Consider the following 16,227-nt stretch of genomic DNA (forward strand, 5'->3'; position numbering starts at 1 on the left):
GAGCATAAAAGCACAGTGCCACGAGCACGCTCAGCCACCAAACTTACTAGTCATTTTTTGGAAAATAACCACCCGTGTGAGGCTATCCAGTGAACGATCCTAGAGGCCAATCCTGGTTGGAACAGTAACTCCCTAATCAGACGTGAACAACGGTGGGTCCACCGCCTCCAGACCAATACCCAGGGCCTCAACGATAAAATCCCCTGGACAGAGTTATAATTCACCCAAAAAATGAACACCAGAGCAGTGTCCCTCTGGAAGAACTAGTTTACTTCTTTGCGAACTCCTTCACCCAGTATCTGACCCCCACACTGTGATCCCACCTCTCCCTACCTTTGGTAGGCTGATTGTCCCATTTAGAACCTGTGTGTACTTTAACATACACTATATTCCACACTTCCACTAGTTAGTGGTTTCTCTCATAATCGCCACCTTGGGCCGTGGATATGCTCATCCTTCACACTATGAGGTTATCTCACCTCCGGTGCCCAACCTCCTCTTTAGTATTGGGCTCATTTACCTATATGAAAAAACATTGGGTCACTAACACACGCTACTCCTTCTTGCTCGCAGCAACACAGCGCCATCAATTCTCTATTAACACAGGTTTAACAGACCTCCTTGGTGCGCGTGCTCGCAGCAACACAGCGCCATCAATTCTTTATTAACACAAGTTAAACAGACCTCGTTGGTGCGCGCACCTCAGTGGCACATGACATGCACATGCGCTGTCTAAACCTCTCATCTGATTGGGCACCACGTGATCGACGCGGAAGTGGGCGGCTCCCCAGTCACCGCAGCGGAGCTAAAAGAAACGGCACAGCCCTCTACCTACGAGCAGGCGTCCGGACAGGGTAGGCTATCTACGCCGACACCAGAGTAAAACCGCGAGTAACTAATAACTGTGCTGCCTCGAGTCACTTTACAGTTTACCTTTGCATGATAATGCTACGTTTATAATGAAGACGACGCAATGCACGTCTCCTGCTGTCTCCTTTCTCCTCCCTGACACGGCGTCTTTGACAACCACAGCCCAAGAAGGTGCGTGCATCCCACGCCATTAGCTCATGGAGAAACATTATCTCCGTATTTAGGTAAGCCGATCACTACCTCATTAGCTCTGTGCTCAGCAACTTTTTTCTTTGTCATAGAAATATGTTTAGAGACCTGACCAAGTATGCACCATGCCTCTTATACCACACCACGAAATTGGGAACAAACCGAGTGTGGCTACGAGGCATTGTATACCAAAAGGCGTGTCTCTATCCGTGCTTCACCTAAGGGGTTTTTACTTGCTGCCGCGACCTGGTCTGGGGCGACCCACGTGCTGTGAGGGGATTTCATCCCTTGAGCCCGGGCACTACCTCTGTGCTAGGGGTAATGGGTTTGAATTTCCTCCCCCTCCACTGCGCCCCGCTATGGTTGATGACTCAACTCCCCTTGGGTGAATAGACTGCTTTTAAGACCAGTTATACATAATGTCTCTCACTACTGCTTTTGAATGCTTCCCCTGGACCATTGTTGTCAGGGCTAACATACCACAGGACAGAGAACTAACTATCCTGACCGCTATGTGTCTTATCTCTCCTTTTCTCCTCTTGTTTCCACAGGTCATTATCTTAGGGGGCACTAATCTACTTAGGATCGATTATAGCCACTGACTAGTAGCTTTAGGCTTCCTCCCTTCCCCACTATTAAATTCTTAGTGGGCTAATGTTACCCCACTCATAACACACACGTTCGTGCAATCACCACGCTCCACTCACACTTTTGGTCCTGAAGAAACGCCAAGGATCGTTCAGACCGTTTCAGGCGTGAAACATGTCGACCTTAACATAGTTACCCGGGCACATTGCGCCCATGCTGGTAACCTCTAACCAACGGGTTTCTTTTACTCTGCCAAGGGTACCTCTTCATTAAAAACTCTTTGGCAACCCTTAGGCATTTTTAATTCGCATTGCACGCACTGTCCCTCACGCACAACCTGTTACCCACAAACCAGCATGCATCCATCGGCAGCTCTCTGAAAGATCTCCATCAAAGAGACTCTTCGGGGGACCCGTAGGGCATTGCACCGCCGGCCCGACGAGGAGCAACTGCCCGATGATGAAGCATGACATCCCTTGGGATGTGTGAGGGCAACAAGAGACAATTTGTGTCGCTCCCCACCCCTTGACTTGGCATCTCTGTCTCTCTTTTCCCTGTTTCTCTCTCTCTGTTGTCCTCCCATTTTTGAGGGCTACGTGTTGACTTCTTGCATACACTGGAACAGTGCCCCTTGTTTGATTTACATATTACCCTTGCGGAGCACGGGCACTGGACCACTAATAGGCTCCCGGCCCCCCCCCCCCCCTCTTCCATTTTTGAATTAAAAATGGACATAGTCACTGTAGGGGTACAGGGCTCATGCACCTGTACCCTCACCACTGGTTTAGTGCACTCAGCTAGAGGGGTGTCTGATCTATACCAGGGCAGTGGGTTTTAGGCATGGCACACAGGGATGTGTGCCATGTCAACTCTTCACTTTGTTCTGCACCAGGACACGCAGCCTGCAAAGGCAGTGTGTGAGTGTCAGGGTACAGGACCTTTAAGGGTGGCACAATAAGTGCTGCAGCCCTTAGAGGCCTTCTCTGGTCACAGTGACCTGGGTACCTGTGGTACCATTTACCAGGGGCTGACCTGTGGCCAGAGATGTGAATTGGGTTTAGGCTTCAATGCAGTTTTAGGGAAAGAACATAGGCCCTGGGTACCCGATTAGCAGCAGCCTAGGGCACACTCAAGTACATCAGCAATTCAGCAAATAGTGGGGGCAACCATGCAGAAAGAGGGCACTGTCGCACAACTACTAAAACCACGGTCCATCGAGGTCAGAAGTGCACCACTTTGAAGTGCACTTTTTCCCTTGTTCTTCAACCTTTTGTTTAAAGAAAGAATGGCCTGAACATTTTCGCCAAGCCTTTGATCGACAGATGGAGCATGGGCACATCCACACACTGTATTTAGGAGACACCTTACTACTTGTCTTGACTTTTTAAATGACTGACCACAAATGTGCTCTGCTGCTGTACTCCTCCCCCTCTTGCATTAGTTACGTCTTGCCCCTCACCTCTTCTTCACGTGGCATACCTTGCACTCTTGAAATCACAGGAATGGTCTAATTCGCACCAGATTAAAACCAATGCCATTACAATCTTCCCTTTAGTTGACAACCTCCGTACAGCCACACAATTTAGGAAAAAACTTTTGTTGATAAAATAAAGCTATGATTAGGAATAGTGACCTACAAAAGCTTGTGTTAATGCAGTAAAATAACAGTTCTCGCAGTTGCATAGTCCCTACTACTGCACTATTGAAGGGCAAATAATCATTCCTCTTCCATTAAGTCGACACCACTAATTTATTTCACCTAAGTGGGGCAACAAGGTTAAAAGCAACATTAACAAGCAGCAATTTTGTAAATTGACAACGCATGTATGTATTGGCAGTACATACAATAGCAATTATTAATTTAAAAAAAATGGACACCGCACTTGAGTAGGTCAAGCCACATTTTTTCCACTGCATTTATTGTTCATAATGCTTTTGCAGTAATCTTTCATAAGAAACTGTTCCTACAAAAATATAAATTAAACAATATAAAACAAAATTTACATATGTGCATATATTAATAGGAAACATTATACAGTTATTTACAGGTACAAATACAAAAGTGGAAACCGCGCTCACTATTTTCCCTGATTTATAGTACTGGGGTGGAGCATGCAAAACTGTACAGTTTTCTTTTCTATTCTTGGAAGGATATCAATAGGAAATCTGTTTTCAGGAGGAAAAAATTTACCTGAAATGACACGTTAAAAATGGACAAACGAGGCAACTCTTAAGACTAGTTTCATTGTTGGATGCCAATTATTCACCTAGATATATTTCACTCTACCACTGTGACGGAATGCAACACGGCTTTGATCGAGGAAAAAGAGAAGTTCGGCTAAAATGTCCAATTTCAAAACAGGTGTGGTACTTGTATTAGGAATCCTGTGTAGACAATGTGCCTTGCATTTCAGAGTGAAGCAGTCAACTGGATAATTTAGTTTCTTCAGTGGTGAGCTGCTGGACTAGCAAACAACATGAGGATAGAGGAAAGGCAGTGCAGCTTGCTTTTGATATATTCGGGTAACTTGTCGTTTTCACCATACCTGCAAAAAGAGTATTAAAATAGTTATGATAAGAAAAAGTCACTTGTAAGTTACATTTCATCCAACCTCTGGATAGGATGGATTGGATGGTAGGAGGGGTGCGGCGGGGGTAACGCAAGACTACGGCAGGTCGCCACTCTGTAAATAGTTTTGTAGGAAGTTGGCTTTGTATATGGTATTATCACTAGGTGGTTAAACGGTGCACATAATACAAGGGTTCTCCAAAAGTGTACAGTGCTCAGAGTAAAACCCAAAGTGCTCGATTAGTGGTAATGTGGGCAAGCAGCCTTGGGCTCAACAGAGGAGTGTAAAACATTTATTGCACAACAGTGATCAATAATGGACACAACTCAAAAAGGAGATCTAGACGAATTTTAGAAAAATATACTTTGTATTTTATTTTAAGACCAAGATGTTCGCAATAAGGTAAGTATGTTTTTAAATAAAAATACTTTCACTTTGAAAAACTCGACACTTGGAAACTTTCCTAGAACAGTTCAATGTTGTCCCATGGGTAAAACAACATTGCAGTTAAACAGGTAAGTAATGCACTTACAAATCCAGTCTTCGAGACCAAAAGTCGGCAAGGGTCAGGTGAGTATGAAAACTGCACAACCAGCAGCACAGGGGCGCCCAGGTGCAGAGGTCAAAATCGGAGTTCGGACCAATGCTTTTCAATGTAGACTGGGGTTGCCTAGAGCCACACTGCTTGCAGGTAAGTAGATTGGTTGCAGGGGTCAAGCTTTGGGGGTTAGGTTAAGCACGGGGGAACAAATCAGCACCAAACACACCACCAGCGGCACAAGGGCAGCCAGGTGCAGGGTGCAATTTTGATGTCTGGTGGCCAATGCTTTTTAATGGGGATTTTTCTTTTGGCAAACAGGCTGAAGGCGTGGCACCGGAGGTTGAAGAAAGGAGACCAACGCCAGCAAAGGAAAAGATGTGTAGGGGGACGTAGGGGCACCATCCGTTCAGCTCACCAATGCCTAGGAGCTTCGGATGAGGGGGTGCATTCGACATCGGAGTCTTCTTACTGGAGCCTGTCGCCATTGGGCCTCTGGATTCAAACTGCAGGCGCTGCCGTGGTGATCAGGAGAAGTAAGTCAACTTTGGACACGAAGTCAGGATCGCTGGGAAGATTTCACTGCACAGGGGAGCTACTCAGCCGCGGGCATTGGGTGCAGAGTTAGCAGGGATTGCAGTTCGAGCTGGATCCTGAGGCCTTGGAGTTTGTTTCTTCTGGTCAGGTCCGCAGTCCACTGAGATTAGAGTCTTTGTTGAAGGCAGCAGTCCTCCTACGGTTTTCAGAGGCCGCTGACTGCAAGACAGGTCGTAGGTTTGCAGAAGCTGGAGACAGGCCTGTAGGGTTGGGGCCTAGACAGTCGTCTTTAGTCTTTTCTGCAGGGTCATCTTCTTAGGTTGTCGCAGATCTAGTTTCCAGGTCTGGGGGAGCCAGCGAAATACTAACTTTAGGGGTGTTTTTAGGGGAGTAGCAGGTAGGGCCAATGGGCACCTTACCTGGGGTGACTACACCCCCTATCATGCCACCCTCCTGGGGAGTGGGCATAGACCGAGCCCCGATTGGAAGAGTACCCTCATCTTCAAGATGGAGGGGACTAAAAAAAAGTGTGCTTAACTTTGCCTTCTCCACCAGAGGGGTGGAGTTGGCAAAGGTGGGCACACTTCCTAGCCTTTCTAAGTTTTCCGGACGGCTTTCCCACCCAAAGTGGGGGTGTAAACCAGGAGCTGCAATCTTCTGCTAGCAGCAGAGGCAGTGGGGTTGCATTACAAAGGCAGCAAGCCTTTGAAGCTTCCCCTTCAGCACTGGCCCATCCTGGGGGAAGGAGGTGCTACAACCCTGCCCAGGATGTGCATTGCTTCTGGTCCCAGAGCGCAGAGGCTCCACGCAGGGGTCCAGAAACATGTCTGAGTGTAGCAGGCTGCCTAAAGCCAGTCAGGGCCCACACAATAGTCGGTAGGTTTTCTGGGGGCACCTCCGAGTACATGGTTTAATAAATCTCACACTGACATCAGTGTGGATTTATTACAAGGAACTGTTTAGTACCAAATACTCCTGGGTTCAGTGAAACCATCATGGTGCTGTGGAACTCGAGTTGTCGAGTTTCCAGCCCATGTACTCTCTATGGCTTCCCTGGCACTTACAACATTAAGGAATGGACCCTAATATTGTGGGGGCTTATCTCTTCATGCAGATCTGCCCTCACCTGTGTAATGTTTACAGACTCAACAACAGTTCTAACAGGTTGATGTTCGCCTCGTTCCTCCACCAAACCACTTCAGCCACAGAACTGGGGGAGATCACGATAAAGGATGACCGCCCACCCCACCCTCCCTACTGTAGACACTATCTGCAGAGGCACCACTGCAGGGTCCACATGTGCCAACATGCATGCATGACTAGGAGAATGCAGGAATCCAAGAGACCTAGGAATCATAGTCCCTTGGGGCTGGAAAACTCACACCTCGTTGGAAGGGCAGGACCATCTCCTTTATTTCTGCAATTCTTTCAGGTGGGGAAAAGCACAGAGGAGGGCATTGTCCAGCACTGATCCTATTAACTAAAGTAGTTGAGAGGGACTCAGGTGAGATTTGGGCTTGTTGATGGAAAAGCCCAGGTTGTATAGCAGGAACAAGGTTGACTGCAAAAGGTGCAATACCAGCACTAGCAACCCAGCTTTGATCAGCTACTTGTCCAGGTACAGATAAATTGGGATGCCCAGCCGTCAGATGGGCCAGAGCCACAATCACCTTGGTGAAGACTTGTGGTGCCGATTTTCAACCTAAGGAGAGTACTGCAAACTGGTAAAATGCAGAACCCGCTACAAAGCACAAACCTCGGATGCAACTGTATGATGGAGATGTAGAAATAAGCATCCTGCAGGTCGATTGACGCCATCCATTCTCCGGCTTCCAATGCCAGCAATGCTTGGGCTAGGGTCAGCACTCCTGCACTCCCTCAAAAAGGAGAAGTTAAACTCCCTGAGGTCCAGGATCCAATGCAGACTGCAGTCTTTTTTGGCATAAGCATGTAACAGAAGTAGCTTCGTTGGCCTTTTTCCTGCTCCAGCACTAACTCCACTGCTCCTTTCTGTAGGAGTGCTGCCACCTCTTGCTGATGGATGGCAAGATGGTCTGAAGTAACAGAGGCAGGCACGGGTGGGAAAGTGGACGCAGCTTGTTTGAGGGATCCATGGCCCTTACCTCTGCCTCTACCCTTGTACTAGCAAACTAGCAGGTTTTGAGCTGTTGCCGATAGGGCAGCCTCTGCTCAAAAGTAGAAACACCTAGCAAATCCCCAACAAGTGACAAAATTGAATGTGGCCTCTTTGGGGTTGAGGCTACTGAAAGATTCAAAGAGCAGGCACTTGCTTTGCTGGATTTAAATTTTCCAGGGCAGCATCCACTTTTTCTCCAAATAGACTAGTTATGTAAAAGGGAAGGTCCATCAAATTAAGACTGCACGTCTGTTGACAAGCCAGAGATCCTGAGCCAGGTGCTGCATCTAACAGAGCCTGAAGTACCCTTTGCACTTGCAATAGAGTCCTCCGTATCTGCGCCAGACTTGATGTTCCTACAAGCATGCTGCTCATCATCCACAACGTGCTAAAAAGGTGCCCAGATGTCTTCTGGAACATATGGCACCATTTGAACCATGTCCCACAGGGCATGTGCGTAAGTGCTAATAGGCAATTAGCATTCAGCGCCTTTAGGGCCATGCTTCCAACTGATGTTCGGATGGAGGGAAGAGTACCTTCTACTTGACTTGAGGAGCAGGACGCCTGAATTACTAGGTTCCAGGGAAGGGTATGCAGAGAGAAATGAAGTCACCAGAAGGGCGAAAGTCTGGACACCAGGTGCAGAGGGCGTCTTCTCACGGGCTGCTAAGATAGGTTACAACAAGACCTCGTTAGAAAACAGTGAGGGATCCAACAATGATTTTGATGGTAGAAGAACCTCCTTGAGGACATACGTCTTTACATCTACCGAGGGCAGTTGTAGGTCCAGAACCTCAGCTGCTTTCCTTATTACAGAGTGAAATGACAGAACCCCTGGGGTGAGCAAGAATTTTCATGACCTAGGTGAAGTGTCCAGACACTTAAAAGGACTGGCTTTGAATATCATAAGGATCTTCCCTGGAGAAACACTTTGTACCAAGAGATTGTGGATTCTTTGCTAATAATCTTCTTTAATAAGCCTTTGCACCTCTCTTGGACCTTCTGAGGAGGCAGCGCCGATGGACCAAATTGCAGCAACAGAAGCATTGGTGGCAGTGCCGACCACGGTGCCAATGGTGGAACTGCATAGTTGTGCAGTTATGTAAAGGATGATGCTACATGGCAAAAACATGAGAAGGCCGAATGACGTTGGTGGCCAAGGTGGTAAATCAGAAGGGCGGCAGGCCCTGGCGAAAAATGTAAAACATTGTTAAAGAACGCAGCTGGGTCCGCACCCTGCACCGTGAATTCTGGGTAGATGTCGGCGCCAGGGTCGGTCTTAAGTACAGGCACGGAGCAGGGTCAGATGGCTCCACCATCACCAACTTAGAATCTGAAGATGAAGTTCCTGTGAGAGATCAGCGTCGCTTAGGAGACTTCGCTCTTTCAGAGCATTACTTATGTCTTCTGTGCTTTGTTTCAGAGATGTGCAAGGATGGAGACATTAAGCGAGGCCTTGAACATCGAGGACTTGTCCTGGCCTCAGTTTCTGTGAGGAAGCTTAGGATAGAGTGAGCTCTGGAACGACGTTGAAGGCGCAGAAAACAATTTACCTGAATTCGCTGCCTGAGGTGGGCGCAATATGGCTTCAGGAATGACATCAAACGCCACTGACCGCGTCAAAACTGAGCCAGCCTGGCGATGTGAGAACTTTGAAGTTTCTGGATCCAGTCAGACGCTTGGGATTAATTATTTTACAGGTGAGAAATCTGCAGGTAGAATTGGCCATAAAATATATGGTACCAACCAAACGCTTGATTTTTGGCCTACCTGACAGTTGCTCAGATCCCGTATTTCTGAGGGACTGGAGACCATAGAAGGTGAGATGCTCAGATGTTGGTGAAAGGATGAAGCTTATCTACCTTTCCAGGGAAATTGGCCACAGGGGCCACATCCACCTCTGAATGCTCAGAGTCTGATCAGTATAATTCCAAGGGACATTTCTCCACAGTACAGTGTTGACTGCACCATGCTTGAAATGGGCAGTCCTGCACCAGGGTAGCTCCTTCGCCCTACACTATACACCACAACTCAAGTATTTTGATTGGGTGTTTTCGACCAATAGGTATTCACATATGAGCATCAAAGGTTTTACCAGTTAAAAGCCGCAGAACAGGTTGGAAGCGCTCACACCATTACCTATAGGTGGTGCTGAAACTGGAACAAGAAAATCTTAACTATATGCAAAGGACTGTATCTTGTCACAAAGATGGTGGTCTCTTGATTTCGGACCTGCCTCATCCTCAGCTGGACTACTAAACCGAAAGAATAGGAACTCACCAGATGGAAGTTACACTAAGAAGACAAATACACTATCTAAAGGCAGTCCGCAGCAGTACAAATGGGAGAGGGAATGTTTCCCCCCCGCCCGCCCCCACGACAAACCCCCCATCCAATCAGAAAGGTAAAAGAACCAAAGAAAAATACCTGCTTAAGATTAAGCAAAGCCTGTGGCAATACCAAAAAAAAAGGCAAACCGAGGAGAAGCTTTTTACTGCGTCTTGCTGATACGTGAGAAAAGCCTGAATAGAAATGGGAGGGTTATTATTATTGTTATAAGGCGCACAGCTACGGGGGGGGGGGGGTCCCCAGCGCCATCGGACACCAGCAGAGAAGAAAAGGAGACTATTGATTGAATAACCATGTTTTTAGGCCTTATTGAAATTTCGTGTAGATAGTTTCATTCCGAAATGGCGTAGGGAGTGACCCAGACAGGAGAAAGACCGGCCTCCCATGCGCGTGCTATGCCAGATTTGATTTTATGCATATAGTTAAGGGTTACTAATGGACCAGTTAGATTACCTGTACTCCCCTCTTTAGGTTGTTACTGAACACTTGCATCTGTTTTTTGGTTCAGATTTCTCTTTACATTTTGCCCCAATGCTTTCCTGCCTTAGTCTGACCTAGTTTGCCAAAAGGAAAGATAACCAGGTTTGTCTCTCCCCCATTTGTATTCAGATGGACTGGCCTTGTACTACTAGATACCCTGACACTTCAACCTTTGCACGCAAGAGAGTGAAAGGTCCCATCTTGTGAATTTGTGATGACAATGTACTGTTTGCCTTCTCTCCTTGGTTTTCTAGTACGGACCACTCCTGTGTGTTGTGCTGGCTACATCTGGGTGGACCTCACAGACCCCACTAAAAGTTGTAGTTTGTTTGAGGTCCTCAGATTCCCCCCATGCACTTCTTGGGGGCCCTTGTAGAGCCACAACCAGCATGTTTCATACTACATAGGTTCCACCTTCCCCATCTCAAGGGGGTCAAATAGCACCAGATACTTGTGGTTGAGAGCTCTTCTGGACTCTTGACCTTAGTCTTGACTTTGTTCAACATTCCGTCCATCAACTGCTCTTTTTTCCTGAATAATCAATGTCAAACATTCACCGCAGTACAGCGATCTGGACCTAAATCCATTGTTTTTTGCTCCCCATGCCATTCCAGTTTAAACCCAGTCATATGCAAACCAGTCTTGACCCTGCCCCCGATGGGAACAGCCCAGCCCAAACTGCCAGGCCAGGTTCTCCCTGGACCACAAACAAGCATCCTGGGACAGGTTTCGGGGTTGCACCCCTCATCAGCCAGGCTAGCTTGACTCCAGTGGCATGGAGAGCACATGACCCATGTCTAGGCATACCCATCCCACTTGGAGTGACAAATGCAAAAAGAACAATTGATGGACAGATTGCAGAACAATGTCATACACTCACCCCAGTACAGGGTTCTGGGCCTAAATCCATCCAGATCTCGACTAGGGGTGAGTGGTTGAAATGTTTTAGCACTCCGTCCATCATGTTGTTGCGTTTACTGTGTTCGCCCTAAGTGGCCATGGGTATGCCCAGATGTGGGTCCCTTGCTCACAGTTCCACTGGATTCAAGCTAGCCTGGCTGATGAGGGGTAATATCCTAAAACCTGTCACAGGATGCTCATTTCTGGTCCAGGTAGGAACTGGTTTGCAGTTGGGGCTGGACTGTTCACTGGGGGAGCAGGGTCAAAACTGATTTGCATATGGCTGGGTCCAAACTGGGGTGGCATAGTGAGCAAAAAACAATAGATTAAACCCAGATCTCATGACTGGGGGGTGGGGGAGGAGAGTAGTTGAAAAGTTTCAGCACTCAATCCATCATCTTGTTGTGGGTCCTTTTATCATTCTACCCCTGAAGACAGTTAACCTGATAATGTAACCATAGTGAGTATACAGGGTGGTGGCCAATATCACTCTCCCACAGATACCTTCCCTACATGCTAACTTCCAAACCTTACATAAGATGCCCAAAAAATACCTTCCTACACCACATTAAAAATACACACAATCAAACCATGCATAATTCAACCAACTGAAGCACTATGCGCCTACTATTAAATTACCACATTGTCCATCAATGAAAGCCTCCAAGAACTGTAAACACAATACCTCAAAGAAGTTAGCTAAAACACATCCTAAAAAAAGTCTGCTGCACACAAAGGGAAATTTGAAACACAGGATACCTATTTGTCTACCAACAGCTAGCCAGAATCATTAACCAATACCCTTTGTATCTAAAAACTTGTCCATTGGCCACAGTTGGAGGCTATCACACCACTCAACTTGTTCAATAGCAATGCCATCACTTCCATGTATAATGATAGCAAGATGATACAAGATCCAAACAATGCCCTACAAACTTTTGACAATACATTAGACTCCCCAATTACCAAAAAGGAGAAGATAAACAAACTCTGGGAACTTCACCTGTTAGCAAGGCCATCTCACGCAGATCACCCAGCTAATTACTCCCCCACACCTCCATTTACTAATCCAGTGATGGTGCCTCAACCACATTACCAACTCCCCCATCCAGCCCCACCAAAAACATAGCATTAGGCGAGAATTGCAGATCTGAAAAATATCATTGGACCAAACAGTTCATGATAAACAAATTCAAAACAACCAATACAGCCAAGTCCCCAAACTCACCCCACACATTACACCAAATGATTACCCCCACGGAACCCAATCTGGCCCCACCCCACCCACCTTCCCCTGCCAAAATAAAAAGTGTCTGGGAATTAAACCAAAGCACAAAGGCAACACCTGGAGACTTGAGAATAGTTATTGAGAGGTTCCCAGATTAGTCTGAAAAGGCAGACTTCATAGATGGATCAACTAACTTCCCAATAACTTTTATCCTGGTTCAGATATCTACATTCTTCTCACTAAATCAGTCTCTCCTATTGCAGAATTTCATTGTCTCACATCATGCCACAAACACTTTCAACCATTCCAAAACAGACAGCCGGAACACACCCGGCACACACACACACACACACACACACCCGGAACACACCTGGCACACACACACACACACCCGACACACATGGCGCACACATACCCGGCACAAACACACACACACCCGGCACACACACACACCCGGCACACACACACACACACCCGGCACACACACACACACACCCGGCACACACACACACACCCGGCACACACACACACACCCGGCACACACACACACACACACACACACACACACACACACACACACACCCACCCAGCACACACACACTAAAACAGTCTCTCCTGCCAGAGCTTCGCTCTCACAACTGACCTCAAAATGTACACAAACCAAACCTAAAAAAAAAAAAAAATCCATGGATCTGCCTGTCTGGTGACCTGAATTATGCACTTAACTGCATTGCAGTTGACCCATAAACCATTTTGAAAATTGTGATCCTAGCAAATATTTTATTTCATGGAACATTCTTTTTCTTTATTATGACATATCAGAGGAGCTTTAGCATGTGTGATGTACAAAACAAAATGCTCGTTTTAACAGGCTAAACGTTTGCTCAATGTATAATAAGCTAGTCCACTTAAGGGGTACAAATGAACCCTGACTTTTAGCTCTTTAATAGCATTATCATCAGGGCAAGATAAGGCATGCTTCTCAGTTCATGCTTAAAAACTCTCACTTTTAATAGATACTCTCAATGCAATTATGTAATCAGATATGTGAAGATTAAATGCTTCTGCATGTTTAAGAAACACATTTTGAAGACACTGTATCCATATCATATTCTAACATGCTTTGATGCATGATTAAAATGCCAAATATTTTTAAAGCTCGACTACTACAAAATTTAAAGACATCTTTATTGCTCTGTCACTTTTTGAATGATCAGAATGCCTGTTCTTTGCCAGCCCAAGCTTTCTCGCCAGAACAGGCCAGCATAGTGAACGGGCAAGTAGATTTTTTTTGAGGCCTGCAAACACACTACTCACAAACTTCCATACACGCAACATTAGATCCATACCAAGCAGCAATTGAGAACGGACCCAGGAGACCTACCATGCTTCTGGATCCAAACACAACTGAGGAGCTGGCGAAATTTCATACAACCTCTTTAAAACACTCTTCATCCCCCATCAGTGTACGCTGAGACACCGAGACAATTTGATTGAAATCAAAACCTCACCCACTGCTACCTTCACCTCCTCTCTCCCTCCCCAAGAAGTCTTCTACACAATTTTAAATCTCCAGCCAAACACGGACTATGCCTATAATCTAGAACAGGTAAGGAGACGGCCAGTGCCCTCAAAAAGGGATAATCCAGACAGAGAAGGCAGGAGACCACAATCTACAGAGGTAACATAACTAAATTACAGAGAACGTATGTCCTACCTTGACACCTGGAAAAGAGCTCTAACTGAGCAATACGTTTTGAGAACAGCACCAATGCAGGCACAGGGGAAAAGCTGTGCATCCCACTTAATAACAACTTGTCAACACTTTGGCAAAGGAAAGATACACATGTTGACAAGCAGAGCATTCTGATTATCACAAGCTTTCTCCTTTTACATGCCAGTATTTTTTAGATTTTATGCAGAGAATGTGGCCAAATACTGATTATTTTATTGATATTAAAAAGCTAGTTTATATGTTTTTTTTATTTTAGGAGTTGGTCATTCCATAGTGCTCCTAACAAAAGCCTCCAAGATTTAAACAAGGATTGGCAAAAAGGTCTCACCTTTGCAACATATTGGCTTTGCAAAAGCCTTTTAGCCATGCTGTCAAACAGAGAGAGAGAGTAGGTTGGATGGATGGAGCAGCAAGAGGGGAGCAGCAGCATGGGCGGGCAGGCGAGGGGAGCAGCAGCATGGGCGGGCAGGAGAGGGGAGCAGCAGCATGGGCGGGCAGGCGAGGGGAGCAGCAGCATGGGCGGGCAGGCGAGGGGAGCAGCAGCATGGGCGGGCAGGCGAGGGGAGCAGCAGCATGGGCGGGCAGGCGAGGGGAGCAGCAGCATGGGCGGGCAGGCGAGGGGAGCAGCAGCATGGACGGGCAGGCGAGGGGAGCAGCAGCATGGACGGGCAGGCGAGGGGAGCAGCAGCATGGGCGGGCAGGCGAGGGGAGCAGCGGCATGGGCGGGCAGGCGAGGGGAGCAGCGGCATGTGCGGGCAGGCGAGGGGAGCAGCGGCATGGGCGGGCAGGCGAGGGGAGCAGCGGCATGGGCGGGCAGGCGAGGGGAGCAGCGGCATGGGCGGGCAGGCGAGGGGAGCAGCGGCATGGGCGGGCAGGCGAGGGGAGCAGCGGCATGGGCGGGCAGGCGAGGGGAGCAGCGGCATGGGCGGGCAGGCGAGGGGAGCAGCGGCATGGGCGGGCAGGCGAGGGGAGCAGCGGCATGGGCGGGCAGGCGAGGGGAGCAGCGGCATGGGCAGGCGAGGGGAGCAGCGGCATGGGCGGGCAGGCGAGGGGAGCAGCGGCATGGGCGGGCAGGCGAGGGGAGCAGCGGCATGGGCGGGCAGGCGAGGGGAGCAGCGGCATGGGCGGGCAGGCGAGGGGAGCAGCGGCATGGGCGGGCAGGCGAGGGGAGCAGCGGCATGGGCGGGCAGGCGAGGGGAGCAGCGGCATGGGCGGGCAGGCGAGGGGAGCAGCGGCATGGGCGGGCAGGCGAGGGGAGCAGCGGCATGGGCGGGCAGGCGAGGGGAGCAGCGGCATGGGCGGGCAGGCGAGGGGAGCAGCGGCATGGGCGGGCAGGCGAGGGGAGCAGCGGCATGGGCGGGCAGGCGAGGGGAGCAGCGGCATGGGCGGGCAGGCGAGGGGAGCAGCGGCATGGGCGGGCAGGCGAGGGGAGCAGCGGCATGGGCGGGCAGGCGAGGGGAGCAGCAGCATGGGCGGGCAGGCATGGGGAGCAGCAGCATGGGCTGGCATGGGGAGCAGCAGCATGGGCTGGCATGGGGAGCAGCAGCATGGGCTGGCATGGGGAGCAGCAGCATGGGCTGGCATGGGGAGCAGCAGCATGGGCTGGCGGGGGGCATGGGGAGCAGCAGCATGGGCTGGCGGGGGGCATGGGGAGCAGCAGCATGGGCTGGCGGGGGGCATGGGGAGCAGCAGCATGGGCTGGCGGGGGGCATGGGGAGCAGCAGCATGGGCTGGCGGGGGGCATGGGGAGCAGCAGCATGGGCTGGCGGGGGGCATGGGGAGCAGCAGCATGGGCTGGCGGGGGGCATGGGGAGCAGCAGCATGGGCTGGCGGGGGGCATGGGGAGCAGCAGCATGGGCTGGCGGGGGGCATGGGGAGCAGCAGCATGGGCTGGCGGGGGGCATGGGGAGCAGCAGCATGGGCTGGCGGAGGCATGGGGAGCAGCAGCATGGGCTGGCGGGGGGCATGGGGAGCAGCAGCATGGGCTGGCGGGGGGCATGGGGAGCAGCAGCATGGGCTGGCGGGGGGCATGGGGAGCAGCAGCATGGGCTGGCGGGGGCATGGGGAGCAGCAGCATGGGCTGGCGGGGGGCATGGGGAGCAGCAG

At 49.4% G+C, this 16,227-nt stretch overlaps 1 protein-coding gene across 1 annotated transcript in view; it reads right to left on the bottom strand.

Annotated features, from left to right (window-relative positions):
• Window positions 1-3,539: 3,539 nt before the first annotated feature.
• The window catches only part of PLK4 (polo like kinase 4), a 141,028-nt gene continuing 128,340 nt past the window's right edge, over window positions 3,540-16,227 (bottom strand). The window contains exon 16 of the mRNA XM_085641530.1: window positions 3,540-4,193. Coding sequence (XP_085497656.1) covers window positions 4,094-4,193 — 100 coding nt within the window. The 3' untranslated portion in view covers window positions 3,540-4,093. The remainder of the gene's footprint in view (window positions 4,194-16,227) is intronic.

This window comes from Triturus cristatus, chromosome 2_2 (genome assembly GCF_964204655.1).
Source record: "Triturus cristatus chromosome 2_2, aTriCri1.1, whole genome shotgun sequence".
In the NCBI taxonomy this organism is placed as follows: domain Eukaryota; kingdom Metazoa; phylum Chordata; class Amphibia; order Caudata; family Salamandridae; genus Triturus; species Triturus cristatus.